This window comes from Chelmon rostratus, chromosome 24, assembly GCF_017976325.1.
Source record: "Chelmon rostratus isolate fCheRos1 chromosome 24, fCheRos1.pri, whole genome shotgun sequence".
Lineage (NCBI taxonomy): Eukaryota > Metazoa > Chordata > Actinopteri > Chaetodontiformes > Chaetodontidae > Chelmon > Chelmon rostratus.
In genome coordinates this window covers 1,619,553-1,640,044 of record NC_055681.1, presented here as the reverse complement: position 1 = coordinate 1,640,044, position 20,492 = coordinate 1,619,553, and the positions used below count along the sequence as shown (strand labels likewise).

Sequence of the window (20,492 nt, the reverse complement as noted above, 5' to 3'; positions counted from 1 at the left end):
TTGGATAAAACCTGTGGCCTTTCAGTTACTAGAAAAAAAAGTTGGTTAAATGAAAAAAATATGATGCAAATGAAGCACTGTTCAAATTAAAACCTGGTCCTGTTAACATGGCGCATTTGGAGCCTCCATTTTCTCATCCTGCAGAGGAAAGAAAACAGATACGTCCCAGGGTGACCTGAATAGGCTTTTGTTACAGACAACCGTTGCATCACCTCTTTGGCCGAGATTCATTTGCAATTCAAAGTTCGCCGACTGCCAGGGGACAACATTGGAGCACACTTCTCTCAGAGACAGGTGACATTTGAGATCAGTGCGTCTTTTCCAGCAGGTTACAGAGCATCAGTGTATGTGATTAATATTTCCACTGAGCTTTATCACTCCACAGAAAGAGAAAATGAGCTTGGGGGTCACACTGAGTTGGCTGGATGCTCGTAATATTTAGAGCAAGAGATCAACAAAGGAATTTCCCTGAAGAAAGTTTGTTTTTTGACACTTTTGACACCCAACTACTGAACGGCTATGGTTTGATCAAAGTGTTTAACCCCACAAGAATTTCATCAGCATGGATTGAATGGGGAGACTTCCTGTCCAGTGATGGTCTTGTTTCTGTTTCTGACAATTTTCCTTCCTGACAAGGCAAACTCTTCAGGAAACCCTAGTTTGTGACAAACTGTTGTGCTTATGTTGATGTACTCTATTGTTTGAGTTCAAATGGCTGCGATATGTTTCACCTCTGCATCTGAAGGTAACCATAGAGACATAATGACAAACTGCTTCCATCTGCCAAGTCAGGCTCCTGTTTAGTTCCCTAATTACTCTTTTCTCAGGCCTCATTGGCTCTCAGGTGTCAGCTGATCTTGAGGCAGTTGCTCTGAGAGGTGTGTGTGAACGCTGTCATTACTGGAGTAAACACAGAGCTGGTTCCTGCAACAAGTCATCAGAACACAATGGGGAGGTGGTGGTTGCAACATTCCTGCTCAGTCTCTCATTGTTACAACACAGAATTTCAGAGTTTTATAACAGATTTGAACACAAAAACAGAAGAATGCTCAGCAGTTTTTCTTTATTTTCCATGTAGTGTTCTTGATTTAAAGTGTAAAATTATTGTAGCGTTTCAGTGACAAATCAAATGCAATTGCAGCTTAGTGTGTGAATGCATCTAAAACCTTGTTTTAAACTCTTAGTATTCCTCCCCTTCCTCTTCCTCTCCTTCATCCCCGATGCTGTCGGTTCCCACCTCTTCATAATCCTTCTCCAGGGCAGCCGTGTCCTCTCTGGCCTCTGAGAACTCTCCCTCCTCCATCCCCTCTCCGACGTACCAGTGGACGAAGGCCCTCTTGGCGTACATCAGGTCAAACTTGTGGTCCAGGCGAGCCCAGGCCTCGGCGATGGCGGTGGTGTTGCTCAGCATGCACACGGCCCTCTGCACCTTGGCCAGGTCTCCTCCGGGAACCACAGTGGGAGGCTGGTAGTTGATGCCCACCTTGAAGCCTGTGGGACACCAGTCCACAAACTGGATGGTGCGTTTGGTCTTGATGGTGGCGATGGCGGAGTTGACATCTTTGGGCACCACATCACCACGGTACAGGAGGCAGCAGGCCATGTACTTGCCATGGCGAGGGTCACACTTCACCATCTGATTGGCCGGCTCGAAACAGGCGTTGGTGATCTCTGCTACTGACAGCTGCTCGTGATAGGCCTTCTCTGCTGAGATGACGGGGGCGTAGGTCGCCAGAGGGAAGTGGATTCGAGGGTAGGGCACCAGGTTGGTCTGGAACTCTGTCAGATCCACGTTCAAGGCTCCGTCAAAGCGCAGAGAGGCGGTGATGGAGGAGACGATCTGCCCGATCAGCCTGTTGAGGTTGGTGTAGGTGGGACGCTCGATGTCCAGGTTCCTGCGGCAGATGTCGTAGATGGCCTCGTTGTCCACCATGAAGGCGCAGTCAGAGTGCTCCAGGGTGGTGTGGGTGGTGAGGATGGAGTTGTACGGCTCCACCACAGCTGTGGACACCTGGGGAGCTGGATATACTGCAAACTCCAGCTTGGACTTTTTGCCGTAGTCGACGGAAAGACGCTCCATCAGCAGAGAGGTGAAGCCAGAGCCGGTTCCTCCTCCAAAGGAGTGAAAGATGAGGAAACCTTGGAGCCCTGTGCACTGGTCAGCCTGAGGGGGAAAAAACAACAGGATTCCTGCCAAACTTCATCACACTAAAAGATATATGAACTAAAATATAAAGTATATGCAGGCAAATTCACCAGTTTACGAATCCTGTCAAAAACCAGGTCAATGATCTCCTTGCCGATGGTGTAGTGACCGCGGGCGTAGTTGTTGGCTGCATCTTCCTTTCCAGTGATCAGCTGCTCAGGATGGAAGAGCTGGCGGTAGGCACCTGTACGAACCTCATCTGTAATTGGAAAACACTCAGGATCCAATCAATTTTTCTTAATCATTTTCAACCTAAAGTAAAAATTTGCATCAGAAAACAATGATCTTACCGATGACAGTTGGCTCCAAGTCCACAAAGACTGCTCTGGGAACATGTTTGCCAGCTCCTGTCTCACTGAAGAAGGTGTTGAAGGAGTCGTCTCCTCCTCCGATGGTCTTGTCACTGGGCATCTGACCGTCCGGCTGGATGCCGTGCTCCAGACAGTAGAGCTCCCAGCATGCATTGCCCATTTGGACACCGGCCTGGCCGACATGGACAGAGAGGCATTCACGCTGGGGGAGCACAAAAAATAGAGATCAAGTCAGTGGCGTCTTGAAATCACATTTGGGATTAAATAGTATGTTTAAAAGGTGTAAATATGCAGAATCTCACCATGATTCTGAACTCCTGCTACTGACGGTGAGTCTCTGCAGGGGAAACGTGCTGCCAGTGTTTCTGTTTAGATGGCTCCGGTACTTATGATTCCTCCAAACTCTGTGGTAACAAGCTTAGTGATTAGGTGTTAGCGGGGTTTAGCAGAGGGGAAAAGCAAACAACCTGGAAAACATTATGCAAACCCTCTCCGCCACACATCAATAATCCTTCCTGCACCAAGATAATGTTTAACGCTGACCAGCACATATGTCAGAGTGCTGTTTGACTATTTGTGGAGTACACTGATGTTAATGAACCCAAGGCTCTGCAGGGGGCCTGACATTTCCATGGAGATCTACTCGAGTCACTGAAGAAGATTCAGTGAAATCCCCAAATCTGCGTGTCCAGAATTCTGCAAATATTGAATAAATTCTTCTCATTAAGTCTGATCAGACGAGTAATAACTCCAGGTTGTCTGGAGGTGTTCGGCTTTATTAATCGACAGAGAAACATGTTGTCTGGTCTGTTCTTTATGATCAGACCTCCGGGCCTTTTCCTGCTCTGCTGTTTGATCGATTGTTGGAGTGGAGGAAGCCTCCACCCTCCTCCCCCCTGCACGAGGCCTGGCTGGGCTGCTCTGTTGTGTTTTCCACATGACTTGATGTCCTGTTGTTATAGAAACATCGAAGGTCACGCTGCTGTCGCTGGCATGAAGCTCTAGATGTCAGCAGTAGTGCAGATTTACTGGACAACATGCCCTGAGGCAGTTTGTTCAGTTGGTTCAGTAACTGACATTAAATAGATTAATACACAAACCAGGTTCAGGGTAACTGGGTTACTTAACATGAATGTCATCAAAACTGTGTTGCATTAAACAAAGCTCCTTCTTTTTAAAGCAGGTTCTTTCCTAAAGTTTGTAATTGGAGATTTCGAAGCTGTGATCATCATAAATTAGCATCACTTGTGTTGAGAAGCTGAGAAGAAATGTCACGTTGTCACATTCCTGGCCTGGAGGACCTCACATGAATGTGGCTGCACTGGTTAAACCCACTGAACTGACTTCCCAAGTCTGCACAACTTCAAGATGCAAAGCTGAGAAACTGGCTCTGGACCACGACGCCACCTGGTGTTGTACAAAGGAAAAAACAGGAAGGTTAGAGGGGACACACATTTCGAATAATACTGAATCATTAGTTTGGGTACATCTCTTCTTACTGATGTTGTGCGTGAACCTAAGATATGGCGTTAAAAGTAGACTGTAGCAACAGGAAATGCGAGCCAGACTGCACAAAGCCAGGTTTTATTTTGAAAGGGCTTGTCTGATATCTGTGTGGCAGGTGTGTATGTACCTGTCAGGTGAATCGCGGTGTAGGCCCGCCTCTTTGCTCCTGCTGGCAGTGCCAGGCAAAGCTATAGGGGGAGGGCTGCGCCACTCACATGTGCGTCCTCCCACCTCATCGTCCTCAGCCGTGCGCGCGGGTGCTCGGTGGATCTGGATGAAACTCAGGTGTTGGCTGCAGTGTATGCAGAGCTGCTCCTGTGGAGGAATGAATGCAACACCAAGAGGACTGATCCACGTCAGCAGTTTATTAAGTATTGGTTGATTATTGTTTCTTTGCATTGTAATTAGATAATTATTTCGATCATTGGTGGATTTTCTATAGATTTTCTTTGTGTTTAGTTATTTTTGCATAGGCTTTGGTTTCCTTTTTTTGTTCATTATTTGTTTGTTATATCAACCTTGGTGGAGGCCTCCTGGGCCCAGCATTGGGTGGTGTGGGGGCAGTTTCTGGCTTGGTTTTGTTTTTTTGCCCTTTGCCTTGACTAATATCTGCCTCTTTTGTTGGACAGGAGCTGCTGGGCTGGTGTGGTGAGCGACTGGCTGACCCCTGCGGTGGCGGTCCCCTCTTCATGTGTGGTGTGCCTCATCAGGACCCCCCCTCCACCTCAGTCATCTCTGCCTGATGGGCCCTCAGCCCTGAACCTAGCACCTGCACTTTTTTTGGCAAACTTAACCAACCTGTCATGAGGCCCTGAAGATTGTGCAATATTTTGCCTTGATTTATTATTATAATTATAATCTTGGCTGCATCCTCACGTTGGTTCAGCATCTTAAACTTTGGCGTTTCCCCTCTGATATATTTCCTGGGGGTGAAATTCCCCGAGGTGGCGTTGTCGGACACTTATTAACAGAAATAAATAAATCCAACCCTCGCAGCATTGCCACATGTACATTCCTTGATGCTTGTGCTTCGTCATTCTGATATCCTGAAATGTTCCTGTGACAAGAAAGAATAATTCCTCTCGTTCACCGTTGAATTTGACGGAAAACGTCGCTCGAAACAGACTCAGGAGAAAGACGATGAAGAGCCACATGTTGTTTCATTCATCTTTAATGACACTGATTCGATCTGACAGATGGTGCATTAGTTACCACTTGGACTGACTTTTAATTCCACACAATGTAAAAATACCTTTTGATGGGTGTAACTTTGGTGTCTGCAGGATAATCAGAACTTCTGCAGGTGGTTTACATTCTACATGTCTGAGCCTCAGTCCCTCATTTAGCATCACAGTCATGGATTCATGGACTCAAAGTGTGCAGCCTAAACCTGGTTTCTACTGGGGAAAACTAAACCAGCGGGAAACCGTCATCGTGGTAACTAAAGTAGATGAAAGAAAAAAAATCAGCATTTGAGTTTGATAAGGGTTTGCTTTTTATCCATTCATGAAAAGATGATTCAAAAATCAAAACCATATGTGCATTAGAAAATTTAAGCCACACATCAAAACACGTCGTCCAAATGGCCAATAAAATAAATGGAAAAACTGCTGTTCCCGTTGATAATCCTACGAGCCCAAGAAACTGTTTCTGACAAGTCAAGGCAAAGTCCTGCAAACATACTGCTTATATCTGTGCTGCCGTCCAGGGCTCGGATCCAGGACACCTGCACACACGGGTGTCACGTTTCCCAGAGCGAGCCCACCTGGTGTCACAGTGTTTGTGTTCCAAAGTCAATGACAGTACAATCAAATGCGTCATGCAAGGAACCGTGAAAAGTTCCCAATGTTTTCCACAACGTAGAATACTCTGACATTCATACAGTACATCACGGCTTCCTGCCAGCACATTGCTTTATGAGTTCAGCAAAATATAAATGATTCAGGAATCAGAACAGAAACAAACCAATGAGTTTGAATTTTGGGTGTCAAATTTGAATAATACATCGTGATCATTTACGTGAAACGTGCTTATTAACTTTGGTTTGTGTAAATGTGTTCATTCAGCCCTGAAGACTTCACACCATCTGGTGTCACAGCCACTGAAATGTAATCTAATCAATCACGTTACGTTTTGGTGTGTAAATAGATGTATATTGATGCTTCGACCACGCGTTTACCAGATAAAGACATCTGAGGAGTCTGAGGGGGGCCAGAATCTTTATGTGGCATGTGTTTATGTGTTACTCAGACCTTCTGAGTAAAGTTCTCGGGGAAAACGCCTTTGGCTGAAATATCTTTGTTCTGCACCCAGTGAGACTCCTTCACGCCCATGAGCCAGCCATCGTCCTGCACAAACACACGATACAAATGAAGGTTCGCTGCAGAGAGCTTCACATTTCAAAAGATCAAAGAGAAATATAACAGAGGAGACAAATCTGCACGTAAAGGTTAAAGTCAGTCACCTGCTCATCCGGGTTGTCAAAGGCCAAAGCCAGCACAACGTCTCCCATCTTCAGTTCCAGCTCGTCGTTGTCGGTGGCGGCATAATCATGTATCGCTTTGACCTGGAGTGAAATCACAGCCGAAACACAGGTTTGAATATGAGCCCTGCACAACACAACCTCATTATTCACAACCCAGAGGATCAGCATGAAGGTGTCCAACCTTGTAGAGGAATCCTGGAGGGAGTTCACCGTCTGAGCCGTTGGTCACTGCACTCTGGAGCAAAAGATAAGCAGAAAAGGTCCTGGTGTATCAGTGAAGGAAGACGAAGAACCGAAAAACGTGGCTGGCAAGATGTGCGATTTTGAAGCAGCAAAATGAAAACAAGCTCAAAGTAGAAAAGGGAAGAAAGACGAAGGGTTTTAGTGGCTTTCACCACAATTTCAGGGATCCTTGAATTCCAGGTTCTTTCAAGACCCCACAGAGGTCACATCTGCCCTCCTATCCATCCGAGCCTACCTGGCCCTCTCCATCATCGCCCCAGCCACCCCGTCCCACTTGGGCGCCATCGTCGTCCCAGTCGGGCTCGGCGTACGACTGAGCGGCGTAGACCCCGTCGTCGTTCCAGCTGTCCTGACCCTGAGCTGCCTCTGCGTCGTCCCAGCCGGGCTGGGCGTAGCTCCGGGTGTCGCTTTCATCATAATCCCAGCCAGCCTGGGCCTCCTCCGGGGAGCGGTCGTCGTCACGCCGGGGCTCCTGCTCTGCGGGAGTCTGGTCTTGCTATAAAAGGTGAAGGGTTGTGGAGCGAGAGGGAGGCGGGAGGAAGGATGGGAGGACGGCGTGTTGCAGAGGAGCCAGGGGAGCAGGTGGGTCGGCCGGGTTGAAAGTGTACAATTAAGGGTTCGACCCAGGGTTGTGAGGGGTGTCACAAAGCCAGAGGAAGGAGGTTTTGATGAAAATAAGGAAGAACACAGGCAGCAGAGGAGTTGTGGTAGTTTTCCACTGAGCGACATGACGAAGGCTTACCCACGAGTCCCATGACGGCGCCTTCCGTGAGGCAGTGACAGACAAAACAACCAGTGAGATGAAAGTGTGCAAGAGGCCTTCATCAAAGTCTTCACTCACACACGAAGCATTAACGTAGCACGAACGAACTCAACGTGTTCTAAGAGCCCAAATTCAGCCAATTTTTCAACGTCGCTCCTTTTAAAGAGACGTGACATCAATCGGCTTCATCAGCGAATCTGATCAGCTGATAAGAAACAAGCAAAGCAAACATTTGCATGCAAACTGAGGCTGAGCGGGCACACAGGCACAAAGCCATGCAGCGGATCTGTGGAGCGAAGATAAAACACGGGGGTTTTTTCCTGATCCAGCACACACTCTGCAGAATATTTCCTCAGATGACGCAGACTGTGTTTACATGCAGTCGAACATAAATGACATTAGAACAGCTTTTAGGGCCTTTAAAAACTCTATTATTGGACGACAACTGTACTTTTAGGGACTCAAAACCCCAAATTTTAAGCCTAAAATACTGACGTCTGTAGCTCCAGCCCTGCAGGAGTTTTTCAGGCATCTTTGGTTCTGTCAGTTAGGTCAAGGTGAAGTTTTGAAAACTGCATGTAAATAAAGCCGCCAACCCTTCAGCACTGACAGACCTCTGCCAACCGGCCTGAACAAAGCGAACCCACCTCGGGAGCTGGAAATGTGACGGGCTGTAAGGCCTCCACATCCCAGTCCAGCAGGTTGACCCCCGACCAGGGCTCAGACTGCTTCTCACACACACACACACACACACACACGTATACGTACACTGCGGTTAGGAGGTTTACTGTCGGGGAATGACTGCTGTCGATGAGATTTAGATTTGCAAACATTTCCTCTGTGTGTAGATGTTAAACTGTTAAAATCCAGTGGGGATTATAATATTTACAGATGGTGTGTGAACATTTGCTCTGATTTCACGTTTGGTTCTGTTGTTTTCTGGTCTTTTCTCTTTTCTCTCCTCCGCCAGTCACGGCGAGGCTTCCTGGCTACATGAATTAAAAGGACGGAATCAGTCTGACCTGCGGCGGCGTTGCAGTCGTGAGGTCTGTGCCGGCGACAGGCCCCGAGGCCTCGTCCTCAAGCGGGTCGCCGTGCTGCTGCCTCTGGTCTGGCGACGGCGTCAGCCTGGGCGGAGGCCGGCTGGGTGGAGGGCCGGGCCTCTGCACCACCAGGAGGGTTAAACCAAAACGACAACGCACGTGTGCAGGCATGCAAAAGCGGCAAGGGACAGAAACAGATTAGTACACACAAAATGATGCATGATTAGTTGTAGCCGCCACGGTTTCAGGCGCCGCGAGACGAGCACTTCCTGTTTCGTCCATCATCAGCTTCTTCTAGCTCTGCTTTGACTTTATGCTGATCTCCTCTAGTTGTGTTTGGGTGCTTTGTGCAATGAAGCTGCTCAGATTAATCCTTAAATATTCATCAACATTACTCTCATGCTGTAAATTCATCAATAAAATGGATTTAATGCACAGCTTAAACATTCACATGGACGCCTGTTTTACTGTTGCTTTTACCTTTGGTGGTGAGCTTGCTGATTCACTGTGGTTGGCTTCCTCACTGAGAGGAAGGGAAAGAAAAAGACGAGAGGGAGAAGAGAGAAAAAAGTGTGAAATGACAGGGAGAAAAGGAAAAAACAGGGTGGACGTGAGGGACAAAGAGGGAGAAAGAAATAAAGTGACAAACTCAAACTCATCACGCATGCAGTTCTCAGCTTCATCCACACGAGGGCGACAAAAAGCTTTACACAAACATCTACTGCAGGTAAACCTGCAGAGGAACGTGAGCAAACATGCACGAGACGACATGAACACAATGTTAGAGTCACACATGAGTCAGAGGCACAAAATGGGTCTAAATCCCAGAGCTGCTGGAACCTAAAAATATTAATCTTGAAACTTTATTCCTGCTAGAAACTCCAAACTTTTTAATAATATCATTATTTTAATCTTTTTAGTTTGAGTTACCGTGCTGCCAAACACAAGCAATGATTTTGCAGCACAGCGTCGCATGCTCCGCCTGTGTGGGCCAAACGAGGGTTAAAGCGCAGCACAGTTTACCTCTTGGCACTGTCTCCTGTCTTTGCCGCTGCAGTACCGCCTTTTCTGCAGTAGGGGGCGGTGTGAGGAGCATTACTCTCTTTGTCCTACATGACGTTAAACCTTTAAAATCTTACACGTTTGACTCACATCTCTTCTGTTCACTTACTTGAGCTGCCGTTGCTCCTCCAGTTTGGTCATGATGTCGTTCAGGTTTTGGCTGAGCTGAGGAAGAGGGAGAAGGACTGCTGACTCATCGATACGTCAACCGATCAGTTCGATCAGTTTCAATCAATCGCACGTGAACAGTTTGACCCACCTTGCTCATTTCCCCGTGGAACTTCTCTTGATGACCTGCCAGACTCTGGAATGTGTTAACATAGACGCCAACACGACTGCACACACACACACACACACACACACACACACACACACACACACACACACACACACACATTTATAAACACTTGCACAGTCGTCATTCAGGATTTTGCAGAATCAGAAAATCGTGTCTCACTTGTCCCACAGTGCTGGAAGCTCGTCTTGTAACTCCACGTTCAGCTCCTCGAAAATCTTCTGAGCTCGGCCCAGATCCTCCTCCGCCTGCACGCACGCACACACACACACACACACACACACACACACACACACACAGAATAATAATATATCTGTTCTTCGTAATGTGAATTATGAAAGAAAGACAGTTTTTCATGAGCACACGTACATGCAGGCAAACACTCACAGGGTTTAATAACTACAGGCATGTGAATGCTGCGAGCATTCCAATGACAAACCTTCTACAAAGTGTTTCTGTCAAATGCATCGATCGCTACGACATAGAAACAAAGGAAACACTGGTTTGAATTGGGGATCAAATTGCGTTGAGGCTCTCCACACATGATCAGCAGCAGAAGAAGAGCGCTGTTTGGCCGATCTGACTGATCCTGAAGAGTCCAGTCAGAGTCTGTCCTCCTGTAGACTATTCCACTCGTAGATTTATGTTTGCAATAACGTTTGTACAGCAGGGAAGCAGGAAGTTAACTTTGCGTGTTGTGTTGATCATGTGTGGACAGCCTGAGGCTAACAGGCTAACAGGCTAACAGGCTAACAGGGGGGGAGTCAGTGATGAACCAGAGTTTCACCTGGTTGTAGGAGAGGTTAGTCTGAGCCACCTGGTGGGCTGATATCAAACCCTGAGCCCAGCTGGGAGCCGCCATCTCCAACAGGGCTGCTGGCTAACCACACACCATGCAAGAGGGGGGGAGGAAGAGAGGGAGGGGAGAGAGAGGGAGGAAGATGAGAGAGGAGAAGAGGAAGGAGCGGTGGAAAGAAGAGCAAACAAAAACAATTCAAGACGAGCGCAAACATGTTAATTAGCATTCAGTCAGTCAGTTTTAACGAACGTAACGAGGGCTGATTAGCTCACAAATTGCAATGCTAGATTTTGGACTTAAGGCGGTATGAACAGTCCATGCACTGAGCAGCCCGTGCCTCCTTAAGCCAAAAACTCTGAACTATTCCTTTAAACTTGAGTATGAGCAGCAGAACACACACACACACACACACACACACACACACACACACACACACGCACGCACACACGGTTACCTTGGCGATCTTGGCCTCGTCCTTCTTCTTCCCTTTCTGTAAGGAGGCGAAGTGATGCCTGGCGCTGTCGAAGTCCACCATCTTCCTGTCGCGCTTCGCTATGCGAGCCTGCAGCAGATCTCAGGTCAGCTGTGAATCTTACTCTGCACACGCTCTCGTTACACTGGGATCATCTGACAGTCGTTAGTTCATAGTTTGCACGTTTCAAAGCTTCATTTTATGTTAAATTGTGGATTTCGACTTCATATTTATGACTCGCACAGATGTGGTTCTTTTCTGCTGAATGTTGTTGACGATAAATCTCATTTCTGACATTTCAGTGGAGCAAAAAAAAACAAATGGCGAGCAAAGACAGAAACATACACACCTTGATATCAGGAAACTGAGTCAGGTACGTGTCCATGGAGGTCAAAGATTTGTCGGTGATGTTCTGGTGGTAGTCCAGCCACAGAGTGTCTGTGTCCTGAAACACACATCAGAATAAAACCAGCATGAAAAGTCAAATTTTCACAGTTTTAAACCTGATTTCTATTCTTCTCTGTTTCTTTTCTGCAGGTTTTTGGTGCAGGTGCTTCTACTACAGGGTTCGGGTCAGGATCTGCATCAATAATCAATAATCTGTTGAGCTCAGCTCGTTCCACAGTCCTGCAGGTTTACTACAGACGAGCGTCCTGCTCTAAAAACTACTTCCTCTACTGCAGAGCCGAGCCAGTGTTCCCCACATGGAGCCAAACTGGAAACCATGACGCAGCAGAGTGAGTCCTGCTGTTTGTGACGAATCACTGGGATTTTCCTGCCTGACCTGTGGGAAACACTGGACGCCGTCTGCCTTTTACCTCCAAGTTATTGTCCATCTCCTTCTCTATCATCTCCTTCAGGACGGAAGGAGAGACGCATGCAGCCGAGAGAAAGACAGTGTGTTAGCAAGAGGAGAGAGCGCCTGAACGCCTCACTGTTAAAGCTTACAGACGTGGTCGTTAACTCGGACTTCCTGTCTCACCTCTGCCAGCGCGTCCATCTCCTCTTTACCAAACCAGTCAGGTTCGTACATGTCGGCCAGGCAGTCCTGCAGCCGCCGCGAGGCGTCATGCATCGCTGAAACACAACCAGCAAAACACACGAGAGGATCAGCGTGAGGTCGAGTCTGGGTGGTTTCATACTGAACCTGCAGGATCCAAAGTCTCACTTTTCACTGCTGTCAGGTAGACTTTCAGGTCCTTCTGCAGCTTCGTGCCGTCAGCCTGAGGAACAAACACAAGACGACAGTTTGGGAGTCGTTAACACGTGAGCCACTGCGGCAGAAACACGTCCACAGCGTGTCCCTGAATGCATCTCCTCACCATCTGCTTGTTGAAGTTGAACACCATCTCCTCAAAGGCGGTGTCACGGGTCTCATCGGCCTTACCGAGCTTCTGCAAGACCTGCAGGGGAGAGGGGGGATGATCAGCCAGCAATCAATCAATCAATCAATCAATCAATCAATCAATCAATCAATCAATCTATTGAGTCGTGTGTGTGTGTGTCAATCCCTTCAGGTTGGACAAACACGTCTCAGCTCTGGTTGTGTCTTTGTTAAGGACGAGCAGGAAGTGGAGGTCAAAGGTCAAAGCTGCCGCGACCTCATTTCTCATCGCCTTTAAGAAGAGTTTTAGTCACCAAACCTGAACCAGAACTCACAGAAGACTTTTTTCTATTTCTATTTCATTCGTATTTGTATTTATCTTATTTGTTTTTTCTTATTTATTATCATTTTATTATCAAAAGTAGTTTATTTTACATTTTTCTTCCATTATGGTTCATATTTTTTGAGCTGATCAGCGTTGAAGGAGGGATGAGAGGAACAGGAGAAGTCAAGACGTTCGTTCTGTCGCTGTTGTTATTTGAACAAGGTCAGCGGCTAATCTGAGCGCGCCGCCATCACCACCACCTGCTGCTCTAATCCTGTGACGGACACACAAACCTCCGTCGACGCCACCGCGGGGACTTCCCCGCTGCTGCAGCACACGCGCCTGCTCAGCCCGCCGCCGCACACAGTGAGCTCAGATATTAAAGTAAAAGTACTCAGGATGCAGTAAAATGTCGCCTGTGATTTGAGCAGCAGTTTACTGTTGGAGCTGCTGCAGGTGGAGCTACTTTCACCTCCGTCATATACAGTTCGCTAGCTTAGTTCAGTGGGGCCCAACCTGGGGCTCGGGCCCCTCTAAAGGGTCAGCAGGTAAATCTGAGGGGTCATCAGATGATTAAAGATGAAAAAATATTTTAATCAAATATCAGATCGTTTTCTCTCGAACAAACGTTCAAATAAGAGAAGATAAGTTTAGAGGAGAGGAAGTCCTCAGATCTCTTACTTCAGTAAATGTACCACAGTGTAAAAATACTCTGTTACAAGTAAAAGTCCTGCATTCAAATCTAAATTCAAAGTACAAAAGTATTATCATGCATTCATGCGTTCATCCCTTTAATGTCACAGCAGGTAAAGGTGAAGCTACAACAAAACATAGCTTATTATTTCATTTTATTTCAAGTTACTATGGCAACTGAAGTTATCAAATAAATGTAGAGGAGTAGCAGAGCAGCAGAGAAAGGAAATATTCAAGAAAAGTACAAGTACCCCAAATTGTACTCGAGCAATTCAAAGCTTTGCTGGAGTTCAGATCTTCTAATCGGTTGGCTCTATTAAAATCTCCACCTATATTTGGACGACACAACTGGTGCATCCTTTCCAGGCGTCCGGTGTCCGCCGGCTCATTGTGCCCAGCCAAATGCTTCACGCTGCATTCAGGTGATTCCAGAAAAGTCAGGAAAGATCAGGTGACTCTGCTGCAGTCACCTGTGCATTCATGTGTGGAAGGAAACTGTCACTTCACCGTAAACTCAGGTATAATTTAACACGTTTGAGCCTGTAATTGTGTGTGTGTGTGTGCGTGTGCGTGTGTGTGTGTGTGTGTGTGTGTGCGTTGTCCGCCACCCATCGGTGTTCAATTTCAAGCCCCAAAAATACACCAGCAGCACACAGGCAGGCAGTGTTTGCGGGGTATTCAGAGCACTGAGGAGGAGGCTATAGATAGATACACTACCCCTACACACACACACACACACACACGCACACACACACACACACACACACACACATCTGAGCCCCGCCCACAGCAGTGAAGCATGCTGGGAGTCCTGGGAGGGAGGAAGGGACAGGTGTGCAGGCCAAGCAGGGCAACTTTGAGGTTTGATAACTTTGGATTCACATTACGAATCACAGAGAACAAAAAAACAGAGGTGGAATGTAACTAAGTAACTAAGTACATTTACTCAAGTACACACTGAAGTACAAATCTGAGGTACTTGTACTTCTTTTCTAGTTCTACTACATTTAAGAGGGGAATATATTTGGAAATGTAGTAGTTTTGAGGAAAGGTATGCTCTGAGTGGCTCAAGGAGGTGAGGTAAGGTGGTGGTCTAATGGGTTTTTGGGGGGTGGAGGGGGTGGAGGCCTGTGGGTGCTGAGAGGAGGGGGGTCAGGGTCACGGGGTCCTGCCTCTTTGACTCCCAGCACCACTCTGGGGCTCCGGCTGCTCTCTAAAGGGCACCATCTCCCCCACCTCCCTCCTCCGTCACCGCACTCATCCGGATTCCCCTGAGGGGAATTTTCCCAGCATGCCCTGCGGCACAGCTGACCGGTTCATGGGTGGGTGACATTACATCACTATGACAACCACGGCGGCACCAGGAGAGGCTCAGGATGATCATGTCAGCTGGTCCGAGTCCAACTATTACTTCCAGTGAAATCAAAGAAGGAAAGTTTCAGCTTTAATCATCAGCTGACAGATAAAACTTCAATTCAGTAAAAGTACACGAGTATTATTAAAGTACTTCAAGTAAAAGTTGTAAAATGTTGCTGTCAGTGTTTATCATATCTGATGTTTGTGGATTAATATTACTGCTGCATTAATGTTGAGCTCATTTGAACTACTTTATATCCTGTTGGCTGGTTTAATCTACAGCGACGCATCATATTCTAGAAGATCATCACATGTTTGTCCTGTGAGAACCTCGTATCTCAGAAAAACAGCCTGTTTCAGCTCTGTGACGATGCATTTTCAGCTGATCCAAGAGGCTTTTTAAACACTTTATTCAGCTGAAGAAGGAGGAGAATTTTCTCACTTCATCCTTCAGTTTATCACAAACATTCAACAGCAACACATCTGGAGATACGAGCTTTTCACTGGAAGGGGATAAAAAGTAACTAAAGCTGTCAGACGGATGTTGTGGAGTTAAGAGTATATTTGCCTCTGAGGTGTAGTGGAAGTATAAATAAGCACAAAATGGAAATAATGTACAAGTATCTCATAATTTAAGACTACAAATGTGTAATTTTACATGAAACATTCACATAATTAACATATAAAGCAATAATTTTACAACAGAAAGTCATAATATGATGAAAGTAATTTAATTTCATAAGAAATATTAATAATGTTAAGTTGAAATTTTAGAGGAAAAGTTATTAATAAAAAGTTGAAGTTTTACAAGACACATTTCTACATAAAGTTGGAGTTTTACATTTCCTGTTGCTCTCTGGAGGGGACAGACGCCGGAGCGTGAAAATAAAGTGAGAGCAGAGTTGGGTGAGGCGAGGGTGGAGGGCGGCGTGCCAGCAGACAGACAGCTGAAGCCGACGCTCCCCTCCTCCACCCCAGCCAGCCCTCAGAGGGAAGATGATACTCTGACCTTCCTCTTTACTCCCGGCTCAAAGGCTCAGTATCACCTGAAATCTGTCACAGCCCATTCCAAATGTTTTCAAATCAGATAAAGATCCACGACTAAAGACCTTGAACGACTCCTGGATTTCGAGGCTCTGAGACACATTTCAATGACGTTTAACGAGGGCCAAGATTGTAGAGATATTACAGTTCCCACCGCAGAAGTGTTTGACCGTCCCCCAACCAAACTCCAGCCAAAAAACAGAGTGTTTTCAAAAGCAGCTGATAAGAGCAGAATCACAGAATCTAAACTCCTCTTTATGTCATTAAAAACCACCTGGTAATAAAAACAGGACAATGACCTGCAGCCCAGCTACCAATGGCTTCAAAATAAGAACAAAAATCACTCCAGAGCCAACAGGAAGCCAAATGTTTGAGTATCAAGGTGATGACAGCGAGTCATGACGGCCGACTTCTCTAACAGGGCTTCTGTGGACTTTTTCAAGACGTTCTCAAACATGAACACAGTAATATTTCTGATATTTCCTGCAGATCACGGATCTAATTAGCTAATTCCTCCTGTCTGGAAACACCAATCAGATATGCACAAATCCCTCTCTGCATCTTAGATGAACTGTCTTGCATTATTGATGATCTTAAGTGATGTGACAGCGGAGCAGGAAGCCGTTTGTGCAGTCTGTGGTTTTGTTGAGGAATCTTTTAAAAGTGATAAATAAATACATCAACACATCATCTGATGGTGAAGCGGACATGTGTGGTTAGATTTTTGATGTTTGGGTGTTCAGCAATCTAAATACGGTGTCACAGTCAAACAGAGGAACGTGGCACACGGAGGATATTTCATTCAGCAGCGAGCTGCAGCTGCTATTTAAAGTTCATTCAGCGCTGCTGAAATGATCCATCGGCAGGCTGAAACAGCAGCAGGACGAAACTCTTTCAAGTTACTGTAAACTTCATCTTTTCAGGAGGTTTGACGTTTTTTCAGAATATCTTGTTTTTCTGTCTGACACAAGTTCAGGTGGATTATCTTAGCTTAGCACAAAGACTGGGCACAGGTGGGAAGAGCTAGCCTGACCCTTTCCAAACAGTTTGTGTCCCGTTTGTTGAAAAGTCAAAGCTTTTCAGGAGACGCCGGCTGGCTGTTTCCAGCTGTTTCCAGCTGATTCCTGTCTTTATCATGGATGTAGAGCATGTGCAGTTGAAAGCACGCTGCACATGCTCTCTGGCCACAGCGGCCGCCAGAGGCTTCTGCCAGCCCGGCCGCTAACTTCCAGTTTAGCCGTCAGCTAACTTGAATGGGGATAAAATGATTTCATCTAATAGAGACTTTCCAAATGTTATCACACATTTGTCCACTGTGTCAAATTGCTTCAGGGCCACTTCTTCAAAGCTCCTGATCAATAAAAATTCAGAGTCAGCCGTTCAGCATCATGGGTACTTTGACTTTCGGTAATTTACGTCAGACTTTTCACCTGCACTGTCGTCTAATGCTGCACACGAGTGCAGGGCGGATGGATACACTGCTGGTCATCAAGAAATAGTTCCAGCACATAACATGTAACTCCCCCCTTGAACCACAGATTAAACAAACCAGAGTCATCATGTTAATCTGTGAGAGTCAGAGGTGTTTTTTAGCTTTGGACACAGCCAGACTAGCTGTTTCCTCTGCTTCCATACTTGATGCTAAGCTAAGCTAATAACTTCCTGACACTAACTCTGTCTGTACTCAACACTCATCCAACTCTTGCAGAGAAAGTGAAAAACCCCACGGTGCTGAACGCCTCTTTCAACCAAACCTCACTGTGAACTGTGACGCTTTTAGAAGCCAGAACCTCAAGGTGTGAATGAAATGAGTCTAAAGGAAGAAGACTGCGGATCTGAAGAGAAATATGTGCAGCTGCCACCAGGAATGAGCAGATACTTGTCCGAGTTCCAGTTACGAGCCCCCATCAGGCTTTAAACTGGAAACACGTGCAGCACAAAGACCAACCAGGAAGCAAAAGAACAAAGAAACGAGGTGTAAAAAGGAAATGTGCCTGTCTGACTGACTGACAGCGCTCCTGCTGTGGCACTGAGGTGATTAGAGGGTAAAACCTCAGCAGGCTTAAGCGACATGAGTGATTAGGACAGACAATAATAACTCCGACACTGAGCACAGACTGTTGATCGGGTTTCATTCTGCACTTTTCCCTTTTCTCTGCTGCCTCTCGTTCTTATCGAAAAGCAGAAAAATCCCAAAACAAATCAAAAACTCCCAAACGCTTCCTTAGGGCTTTTATTTTGAAAATTCTGCTTCTTCTTCACTGAAAACACTTGAAACTCTCTGGATGAGTTTAGGGACTACTTCTTCTAGAAGTTGGAAAGCAGGACCATGAATGCATCATCATAACTGATCCTCCAAATGTGTGACAACACAAACGTCTCCAGTGTTTAGCTGCAGCCCCGCGGCTTGTTGAGGGTTCAGTTTCTTGCTCAGAGACACTCCGGCAGTGACCAAAGTTGGAATAAAAGAAATATCCCAAAAGATATCTTGTTTTATTTAGATACACGTGTTCTGTATGTGAGCAAAAGATCCCTTCAAGTTAATCACTGCAGCACCTTAATTTGAAAATCCCTTAATCAAGTAGAGTTTACAAGATTTAAGGTTTTATTTCAGGGGGTAAAAAGCATCAACCAATATATTCAGAATACTACGAAAAGCCAACTACGTCCATTAAAATAAGCTTAATTTTTCAGTGTATCTGTTGCTCGTTAAGGGGTTGACCTCAGATTTGGGTTTAATTGAGAGATTTTAATATTTTAGTGGATTAAACGGGTTTAATGAGTAAAAAACCTTTAAATATCGCAAACAGTGTTGAAGCCCTTCCTGCTTTTCACCTGTACTGAAACCTTAAGGCCCCTTTAAATGACTGGATGGGTTTCATGTAGTTTAAGGGGATTTAACACCTTAATAACTCCTTGAACTGTGCAGAAACCCCATTAAAAGTACCTTAATTCTTATTAAAGAGTGAACTGAAGAAGCTTTAAAGTAAAACTTAAGGGATTTGGTTTGACAGTGACTTTTCCCTTAATTTAAAGTATTATTTGAAGGTATTATGTTTGAGGGGACAGGGTTGAGCCCAGGTTCATTTAACCCCTTTAAACCCCTTAAACCCATTAGGGAACCCTGACACACAACAAGCCAGAGAGAAAGACGTTAACCGCGGCCTCTGTGAGTCGTTGTTCGTGCGTAAAGGAGCGTCTGCGGGTGAAACGTCGAGGCGTTGGGTTTCACAGTGACAGGGGGACGCGGTGTCCTGCTGCCATGCGAGCCTCTACAGATCAATGAGAAGTTTACCTTCTCCTGCGCTCTGGTCAGCCGCTTCTGGACGTTGATGGCCAGCTTCCCGGCGGTGACGCCTTTCCCTGTCTCGGCCATGTCGCGCGGCGTGGAGGGCTCCCCGGCGGTGTCAGGACCAGCGACGATCAGAAGACGGTCAGGGAGAAGTGTCACTGAAGGAGACCCTTTCCTGGAAACCGACGGTGCGTAAAACCCCTCCGGAGGGCGACTTGGCTCTCTGCGCGTAACTCTAATCCCGGTGACAGCTTCTTAAAGGTGCAATGCGTAATTTAATCCGGATTGAGTGAGACAGAAGAAAAAAACAACAAAAAGCAGGTGGAGTTTGGGAGAAGAGCAGAGGGACAGATTCAGATCGCTCCTGCTCGCGGCTCTCACTGTTAATTGATGGAGACCTGAGCTCGATATGGAGAGATATTAGGTTTCCTTCTCAGTCATCCTCTTAAAGGCGCAGCAGGTTGTTATTATTAGCCGACATCTGTCGCGTTCATGCAACTGGTGTGTTGCTGTCTTCACACACGCTGTTATTTATGCGCACGGCGCGGTTTCCAGTTCGATATGAGGGCTAAATCAGTCCCGATCCCCGCTGGAGACGCGCATTCATCAGATGCGCGCGCACGCACGCACACGGAGGAAGCAGAGCACACCTGTCTGTCAGAGAGGAAGCCGGCAGGTGTCAGTAAAGGTGCGTTCACGTGTCATCGGAGGCAGTAATGAAACACACACAGCTCATTTCCATATAATTTAATTTCAAAAATAAATCTTTTTTTCATCTCTTCAGCCACAACAACTTCATAAACATTATTGGATTTCTGTAAACAAACAACACTTAAATACGCTCTATCACTTATTCTAAAATCTCTGGACTGAAGCAGTAATGTTACATAGAAAGAGCAAAACATCCCTGCAGACTTCACTGGAAACACAATCCTTCAACTCTGACCTTCAAACTCCACTAATTAACTCATTTAATGAAGCTATTATCATACTTTCATAGGGCTTTAATGAATAGTCATATATCTTGATATTTTTGATTGATTATTGGCTTATTTGGGGTGAAAACACCTTTAACTTCCAGATTACTGGTTACATGAATAAGAGCGACAGGTTGGCACTTTGGTTCATGTTCAGGTGTGGGTGACTCCTGATTAAAGGTCACCTCATTAATAAATGAATTGATTGCATCATATGAAGAGATTTTTAAAGGGGTAAAAACTTTTAAAGTCGACCGATACAACCTGAAAGCCTTCATTCATTCACACCGTCCCTC

General features: G+C 46.1%; 2 protein-coding genes across 12 annotated transcripts; both read right to left on the bottom strand.

The window, feature by feature from the left end:
- Window positions 1-1,180: 1,180 nt before the first annotated feature.
- On the bottom strand, window positions 1,181-2,837 carry LOC121627194 (tubulin alpha-1D chain-like). Its single transcript, XM_041965944.1, has 4 exons — window positions 2,820-2,837; window positions 2,497-2,719; window positions 2,257-2,405; window positions 1,181-2,164 (listed from the first exon to the last, which is right to left on the bottom strand). Exons 1-4 carry the CDS (start codon window positions 2,820-2,822, stop codon window positions 1,181-1,183), a joined length of 1,359 nt encoding a protein of 452 aa, XP_041821878.1. The 5' UTR covers window positions 2,823-2,837.
- Window positions 2,838-5,206: 2,369 nt separating this feature from the next.
- On the bottom strand, window positions 5,207-19,586 carry bin1b (bridging integrator 1b). 11 transcript variants are annotated; one of them, XM_041965872.1, is made up of 19 exons: window positions 19,223-19,586; window positions 12,508-12,588; window positions 12,354-12,408; window positions 12,168-12,262; window positions 12,004-12,039; window positions 11,535-11,630; window positions 11,168-11,275; window positions 10,702-10,794; window positions 10,077-10,162; window positions 9,879-9,954; window positions 9,729-9,784; window positions 9,581-9,625; window positions 9,038-9,080; window positions 8,537-8,686; window positions 7,494-7,514; window positions 6,987-7,247; window positions 6,690-6,743; window positions 6,488-6,589; window positions 5,207-6,371 (listed from the first exon to the last, which is right to left on the bottom strand). In XM_041965872.1, exons 1-19 carry the CDS (start codon window positions 19,301-19,303, stop codon window positions 6,270-6,272), a joined length of 1,641 nt encoding a protein of 546 aa, XP_041821806.1. In that variant the 5' UTR covers window positions 19,304-19,586; the 3' UTR covers window positions 5,207-6,269. The 11 variants fall into 11 exon arrangements, with proteins under 11 accessions (XP_041821806.1, XP_041821807.1, XP_041821814.1 ...); XM_041965873.1 differs by having other exon boundaries at window positions 8,537-8,677; XM_041965880.1 differs by lacking the exon at window positions 19,223-19,586 and adding an exon at window positions 13,779-13,854.
- Between the last annotated feature and the right edge of the window lie 906 nt (window positions 19,587-20,492).

Excerpts from the sequence above, each read along its gene's own strand:
- LOC121627194 (XM_041965944.1), bottom strand. Across the intron at positions 2,406-2,496 it reads CTTGGAGCCAACTGTCATCG|ATGAGGTTCGTACAGGTGCC; the intron begins GTAAGATCATTG and ends TTCCAATTACAG. Across the intron at positions 2,165-2,256 it reads TTGACAGGATTCGTAAACTG|GCTGACCAGTGCACAGGGCT; the intron begins GTGAATTTGCCT and ends TTTCCCCCTCAG.
- bin1b (XM_041965872.1), bottom strand. The coding sequence starts at position 19,303 with ATGGCCGAGACAGGGAAAGGCGTCACCGCCGGGAAGCTGGCCATCAAC. Across the intron at positions 10,163-10,701 it reads CTAACCTCTCCTACAACCAG|GCGGAGGAGGATCTGGGCCG; the intron begins GTGAAACTCTGG and ends GCGTGCGTGCAG. Across the intron at positions 9,626-9,728 it reads GAGGAGCAACGGCAGCTCAA|AAAAGGCGGTACTGCAGCGG; the intron begins GTAAGTGAACAG and ends CCCCTACTGCAG.